General features: G+C 34.5%; 1 protein-coding gene across 1 annotated transcript; it reads right to left on the bottom strand.

Moving 5' to 3' along the window:
• Positions 1–3,646: 3,646 nt before the first annotated feature.
• LOC142350038 (uncharacterized) lies at positions 3,647–5,946 on the bottom strand. The gene has a single exon (XM_075401947.1). The coding sequence runs from the start codon at positions 5,426–5,428 to the stop codon at positions 3,887–3,889; it is 1,542 nt and encodes a 513-aa protein (XP_075258062.1). The 5' UTR covers positions 5,429–5,946; the 3' UTR covers positions 3,647–3,886.
• Between the last annotated feature and the right edge of the window lie 2,053 nt (positions 5,947–7,999).

Here is a 7,999-nt window from a genome sequence, read left to right as displayed (position 1 = left end):
TAATCATCTAACATAACAATCTATACCTATAAAAGAAAAATAAACTGGCAATTAAAAGAACTGGCCACTATTTCCATTCTAAGTGGAACAAAACTTTAGCCGTTCGTAGCCAACCCCAAAGTTGAAATTTGTGATTACATTACTTCATTCAAAAAAAAAAACATAATCTGAGCCAATCATCAATCTCTGAACAAAAAAACATTACACCAAATTTGTCTCCAAGCTTTGGAAAATTCTTCACCAGATTTGTCGATATTTTTGCAAGTGACCGACAGCAAAAATTTCAATTGAAATATTCTGTGATGCATTTTTGGGACAATATAAACTTTTTTTTCTAAATATAAATGTAAATTTTCTGAAATCTGGTGAATTAATTCAGTTTGAATAAGAGTAAGGCGTTCCTCTTAATTGCTCCCGGATTTCATCTCCTGACTTTATCATCTTCACCATGAGTATTAGTTTTAAAACTTTTGAAAAAATTTGCTTTTCGTTGGGAACAGAATTTCCCAAATTTATCAATTCTTATAATTTCTCAACGAAAATTTCAAAACTTTCGAAGCTCTATCGACAATCGCAATTTTTCGGAAAAGAAAATGTTCGGATAATCCCGAAACATTTAGCCTTTATTGTCTTTGAAAAGATTACCCTTGAATTCTATCTTAAAAATTTTTAATACGCTTTCTGAGTCAAATTTTCAATACGCTTTCTGAGTCAAAGAGCATAAAAATTGGTTTTTCGGCTGCTAAAACTGTTTTCTTTCCACCACTGAAAAGATTATCTTTTTTGAGAAATTAAAAAATGTCTATTGCAGGACTAGGTTGGACAACAAAATCTCCCTCGATAAACTCAAGTTTTAACCTAGAATATTGACAAATAAACAGCAGCAATGGGTTCTTGATATTTCAAGTGCTTTGCTAGTGAAAGATTCAATAACCCTATCATCATTTATTGTATTCAGCTTGTTGTTTCAAAGAGGATAACTTAGCATGTATTTTCATTTAACGCTTGACAAGCATTAAAATTTCACGTGCTGGCTAATACAACGCATTCAGTTCTTTACTACGCGATATCACAAAATTTGTCTTACTAGAAATACATACATAAACTTTATTTGAGAAAGCTTTATTCATCAGGGGGATCTTTTCTTTTTGTGCCCCCCACCAGGTTAGTGGGTGCATGTTATTTGCACCCCCCCCCCCCGACGCACGTTCCATATTGTTACATGATTATTTACTATGTAATGGCACGTGCTCTGCAACTGGGGGGACCATAACATACGGGGGGAACAAACGGAAAATATCCCATCAAAGAAAAAAAATTAGGGACAATTCAAAAGATAGGCTACAACTAAATTGCTAGATTCCTTCTTTAATGAGTATTTTAGTCAAAAATTTGTTTCAATTATAATAATAAACATTAAATCCAATGACATTTTTTGGCGACAAGTTATCTTCTTCAAGTTTATTTTTTAAGGTTAACCAAATTTGATTGAGACAAATTTTTTCCTGGTCGAAACTTTTATTGATCAATTAAAATTAAGTGAACTTTAAATTAGAACCTTAAATTTTGTTTTTGATATTTCGACCATTTGACCATGGGCATTCATAATTGTTAAATGTTAAAAAAAAGTGGGTTAAGTTTTGTTGAAAACTTTTTACGCGAGTTCAGTTTCGGTTTCTTAGCGTTGAATTTTTGAACGAATTTGTTTACTCATATCTTTTGATTCAAATTTTTTTTGTGGAAAAAGAATTCAAAAAAATAAGTGGACTGACTTTCAAGAAGGCAATTTTTTTCTAAAGTAAATGAAATTCCTAGAGTTCTCCAGAGTTATTATCAATAAGGCCTGAAAAATTACAAAAAAAAATGTTTTTGCAAATAGTTTTTGAATTTTGAAAAAGGTAAATCAGCTTTTGCTACAAAATGCATGCAACGCAGCGTAAAAGAGTATAAGTGGACGAGTAATCGACGATTCCATTTTGCTGACATTGAGTACAATAAGTTAATTATGGAATTTCTTATCAATTCTCTGGAGACATTCAAACAAATTTTAATTTTATCTCATTTTTCACAAATATTTTGTGTGCGGGTTTGCTGAAAAAAGTTAATTATAGCACAGAATTACTCATAAATTTTACAGCTAAGATAGATGATAGGAAGTTCTTGATTTCGGTCGGTAAACGTCTTTGCTAAATTATTTGCACAATGAAACCCTTGTTGAAAATGCTCTATGTTAAAAATTTGTGGCTTGATCTATTATATAAATGGACCTTTCCGGCATTGGCCGTTTTCGCTTTTGTTGGTGCTTCATTTTGAGGAAGGAAAGAAAGTAGCTAAAAGGTTTTTATTGTTAATTTAATAAAAGAATACAGAACCACCATTCATCCATACAATTCATTGGTTTCGTTTATAATTCTACATTTAACACTTAGCACTGATCAATTATTTATTTCAGCAAAAAGCACGCGGAAATAATTTCTTAAGGGTTTCTGATTTTCTTTTACATGGGCTCTTCCTGCTTCGTGGGTAGGCACAAATAATAATCCCCGCCCCCGACACCTTATTAGTCGTGACATACATTATACACATGCTATTTTATTGTTAACAAAATAACACCCCCTCCCCAACAACAACAATTCCCTGAAGCAACCCCCGCCAGAGCACCCCCCCCCCCCCCCACCTCCCGCATTTCAAATGCCGCTGAAATTCAGCAAATTTTAACTAAATTCTAGCCGATAATTGTTTGTTTTAAATTTAAATTTCTCATATTCCGAATGTCGTTTTTTTCAATTTGTTAAGCAGTGTTAGAATAATTTTTCCGAGCAATTTGCTTACACCGCGCAATTTAGCTCCTCCTCATTTTTGCCTTCCCTAATATTTGCTTGTTTGCAGGAAAAACACGTGCTTCTTCAACTGTTAAACAATTAAAATTCGAGGGAAAATTCTCACTGGTGGGAAAAAAATTAATAAATTGACACAAAAGTTCACAGCAACAGTTTTAGTTAAAATTGTACCACAAAAAGGCGTCTTACAAATACAATTTTTCATTTAATTGGAACATACTCTGTTAATTAGTGCTGCTTACGGAAATTTAAAAACAAAACAAATCGATGCTTACAAAAATACGGCAGTTTTTTTCATTTCAAAATAATGAGCACCAGTTATTACAAAATTGCACAGAAAATAAACGTGGCTTCAAATCGAAATATAGACTTTGAACAAGTAAAATAAAATACTTTGATGAAAATTGACTATATTTGTTTCCATATTTGTTAATTTGTAATGTTCTTGAGTTTAAGTTTTGTGCTCAAAATAGCACTCGCCAAAATGTCGGCCAGAATTTGGAAGTAATATAGGCGCCAGCACAATTACTAACAATAACAACAAACAGCAGAATCAATTTAACTAATTAAGCTGACTAAATTCTGATAAACAAGGGGGTGTTACCGGCAAAACCCAAAATTGAAACCTTGTAAACATGTCTAAAGGTCAAAAAAAGGTTAAGCAACCGACCCCCCCCCCCCCCCCCACACACACACACACACACACACACACACACACACACACACACACACACACACACACATTTACCTACCTGCACTTTTCTTCGTAACTCCACCCCCCCCCCCCCCCCCCCCCAACCCACCATCTTTGTATACTTTATTTGCCACCGTTATTACTTTCAAATTTTTCGCTTATAATAAACGAGTACAATATTCAGGTCTGGTCGCAAGCATATGATTAACATTTTCCTCAAAAAAATGGCAAATCTAAACAGCAATACACTAATTTTAATATTGTAGTTAAACTAGACGGCACAGCAGCTAAACATGTAACTTTAAACACAGAAGTTAGTTATTACAAAAGTTTTTAAACCCTAAATTTAGGGTTAAATTTTCGAAACATTAGTTTGAGATCCATTAATAGCCGTATTTTGCAAATTGAGCAGGTTCGTATTTTGTTTTCCGATTGTTGTTTTTTGTGACAAAGATTTTCCACTCATTGCTCTGGTTGATCTGTTCCCACCGAAGAACCTCTTCCTCAATTTCCCAAAATCTTCCCGGAATTGTCGATTCAAGCTAGCGTAAACTAGGGGGGTCAAAATGAAGTTAAGGTTATAAAATAAGTTGCAATACTTGATAATATACTCAACAATCAACGGTTTTTCCGATTGAATAAAAGCGGGTCCAATTATGAAGTAACACAGGGTTAGAATCGCGTTGGGTAAAAAGCATAAAATGTAAAAAGCAGTTATGATCACAAAGATTTTCGCCGATCGTTTCATCATTAACTCCATCTGCGAGACCTGATGTGACTGTTGTTGAGTTCCTTTTCCTGGCTGTGACTTAGTCTGGGCTAGAAGTTTAGCGTTGAATTTCACTGAGAGTTTTTTGTCATTGCTGTCATCTTTTCCGTGTTCTTTCAAACTACTTTTGTACGTTCCACTGTCGGCTTTCCGAAGTTCGCCCCTTTTGGGGGTCGTAGTCGGGAGAGATACATCATCGTGATCACTTTTTTGATCGTCGTGGTGCTCCACCGGGGTCAATTCAATATGGGGTGCGTTGTTGTTTACATTGTTACTCTCTTTGTTGCAAATTTTATTGATGTTGTTATTGTTGCAAGTATTGCTATCATTGTTGTTGTTGTTATTGTTGTTCAGGTTATGATTGGTAGTCGAGGTACTGTTATAATTTGCAGCGGTTTCCCGCGCAACCAGCACGCTTCTGCTTCGTTTGCGCGCAACTTCAGTTCGTTTGTACAGCCGAAGGAAAATTAGGTAATAAAGCAACACCATCAAAACCATAACTGATAATATACCCAGCAGGTAAATTATAATTGTTAACCCCAGTGTGTTTAATAGATTAGCAACAGCAGCCCCAATTAGGGAAATACAAATATTAGCTGCGCTCATAATAATGCTGAGTTTGAATGTAACTTGGACTCTTGTAGCCCAGCAAACGAGCAAATATCGACATACCGCTATATTGAGCAGAGCCCCGGTTGACGCAAGTTCGAGAAATAGTGTCAAGAATTTGTCAAATTTTCGTTGAGGAATATTACAGTCTTGGTGGGAAAAATGTTCACATTCCAGTGGAAATAACAACGCACACGCTATCAAGTCAACAGTGGTCAAAAACGCTACAAGCTGATCAGAGGGCGATTTGTTTTTTGAATCACACCACATTTTGATAAGCAATACCGCAAGTAAAAATAAATTACAGGTCGAACCGACAATAGAAGACGTTAAAAAGCCATAAAATATAACAGAACATTCTGTTTCGGTAAAATCAAGGAAAGAACCCATTTGACCCGAATCGTTCGAGTTGTTCACTGTGAGAACTTGGGCCGGGGTTGGGGTTGAAAAGAAATCGGTGCCCAAAAATAATGGGGCTATTGTAGATGAAGCGTATTGAATTTTCTTAGCCATCATTTTATGAATAAAAACAATTAAATGATGGTTTAACTTGAAAAAATGAAATCAATTTTCACCTGAAAGTTCCAAATTTGCAGCTTGTAAAATGCAGGTGAAAAAAACGATTACAGAAAACAACTTTGATAATTGGTAAAAACTGCGGTTTATAAGGAATATTTCATACTTGTCAGAGGGTTGTAATAAATTGGGGAAAGTTTACAAAGAAAAAATGGTAATTCTTTCAGCCTTGTAACGAATTTGCATTTCGAATCAATTACAAAAAGCGAACTGCGGATATGAAAATTGGTGCATCTATTTTTAATGTATTTATATTCGACTGTCACATATATTTTTTCAGTATCTCATTAATATGTGAACAAAATTTGGCTGAAACGTAATTAAATGGTTGAGTAAAAAAGTAAGAATTGAAGCAAAAATTTGGGAGTAATTCAACTAAAAATGAAAAACAGTTTTTACTTTGTGTCAGCTCTTTTTCCTTTCCCAGTTTTCCCTTAATTTCATTTTTCCTACAGCTCCCATTTTTATCAACCAATCAGAAATGGGACTTGGTTACTTTGTAATGGAAAAATTTGTTCAGCATATTTGAACATTGATATACCAGTTAAAAGCTAAGTTAACCAATGAGTTCACATTTTCCTTGTGTTCAGAATGTGAAAAAAAAAGAGAGAATTAACTTACTTTTCAAAGACAAAAATGGCCGAAATTTGATAAATTGGTTATCTCGATGCATTAAATTTCTTGACCTTCAGCAAAACTCGGACAGTTCTAATTAGGAAGAAACAATATGAACAAAGTCCTGAACTCAATTATTTTGGTGCTACTATTCTAGTACCAGCTTTAATTGACATAAATTTAATAGTGTTATCTTTATTAAAAAATGTAATTTGATATAGTCAGCCTACAATTTCAAGAGACTAAAATAATTTTTCAGAAGATGCGTTTGATTAAACTATAGAAATAACGTAATTGAAAACACGAAAGTAACTACTGATTTTTACAATTGCTTTTAATTTTTAATTTGACCTTTCACGTGCATTAAATTTGCAATTTTAATTTTCCGGGAACGGCTGTTTGGCTATACACGTATAAAAAAGTTAACACATAACACGGATACACGACGCGCACACACACAACACACACACACACACACACACACACACACGCACACACAACACACAACACAGACACACCCGCACGCTCATACACACACGCGCGCGCGCACGCACACACGTAAACATAAAAAAAACACACACACAAGCACATACATACAAACATACATAAACTAAAACAAAAAGACACATATGCACGCACACACAAACAGGCAGACACACTCACATTCAAAAACAGATAAACAAACACCAACAAACATGCATTAACACAAACAAACAGACACACACCCAAACATAACAACTTAAAAAAAGACATACAAAACAAATACGCACACACGCACAAACACACGCACGCACAAAAACAGACCAAAACACGTTGAGACACACGCACATTAGTAAACACAGACGCACAAAAACACACGCGCACACCTACACTTACAAACAAGTACACCCAAAAATATGTGCACACACAAAAACATAAACACATACACACAAACCCAACACACACACATACATACACACACAACACTTAGTAACAGGCACACACGCACTGACACAATCACAGACGCAGACATACACACTTAAACGTAAACATGCAAACAAAAACACTCATAAACACGCGCACACGCAAATACATAAAGACACACACACACACACACACACACACACACACACACACACACACACACACACACACACACACACACACACACATGTATACAAGTATACACACACGTAAACAAGTACACAAAAATACATAAATACACAAACAAGCACATGCACACACAATCGATTAAGCACAGACACTCACTCACGCACAATACTATAGATATGCACAATACAAGCACACAAATAATTTAATATAGCATTATTTTTATTAAGAATACAATAGTTTTGAGTACCGAGTTTTGTTTGACTTATTTTTCAAAGTCATTTTTTGATTTCAACAAAACTGTTTCTGCTAAAGTTGTATTTATTGCGTAATAAAGATTGTGCGCGCGGCAACTTAGGTCACTCAAGCATCAAAGTCGATATTTGGTTAACAATTTGTACAAGATTCTTGAATAATGTACATAAATTATAACGCTTCAGATCTTTGTTTCTGTTGTGTTAACTTTCTCGCAATATTTTCTGCTGTTTGTACTCATAAAACAGCTTAGATATACGAAGCATTATTTTTAAAAACTATGCGATTCTGAAGCTTAAAAATTGAGAGTTTTTGAGAATTGTGAACAATTTTGAAATTGAAAAATAAAGCTGTGGAAATGAACTGCTACTCTAAAATTATGAACAGCCCATACTTTATACTTTAAGAGTTCGTTTCTGGCGTAACAAGTGTGCATTCTTCAATCAACTTTCAAAACTTCTAGGTTCTTTGTTGGGGTTGTATTTCATCAAAACGATTGCCGAAAGATGTTTTAAAATTTCTCCTGACTCAAAAACACCTGATAACTTGAAT

This window comes from Convolutriloba macropyga, chromosome 11, assembly GCF_964194025.1.
Source record: "Convolutriloba macropyga chromosome 11, txConMacr16.3, whole genome shotgun sequence".
Taxonomy (NCBI): Eukaryota; Metazoa; Xenacoelomorpha; order Acoela; family Convolutidae; genus Convolutriloba; species Convolutriloba macropyga.
This window is presented reverse-complemented; position numbering and strand designations above follow the sequence as displayed.

Excerpts from the sequence above, each read along its gene's own strand:
- LOC142350038 (XM_075401947.1), bottom strand. The coding sequence starts at position 5,428 with ATGATGGCTAAGAAAATTCAATACGCTTCATCTACAATAGCCCCATTA.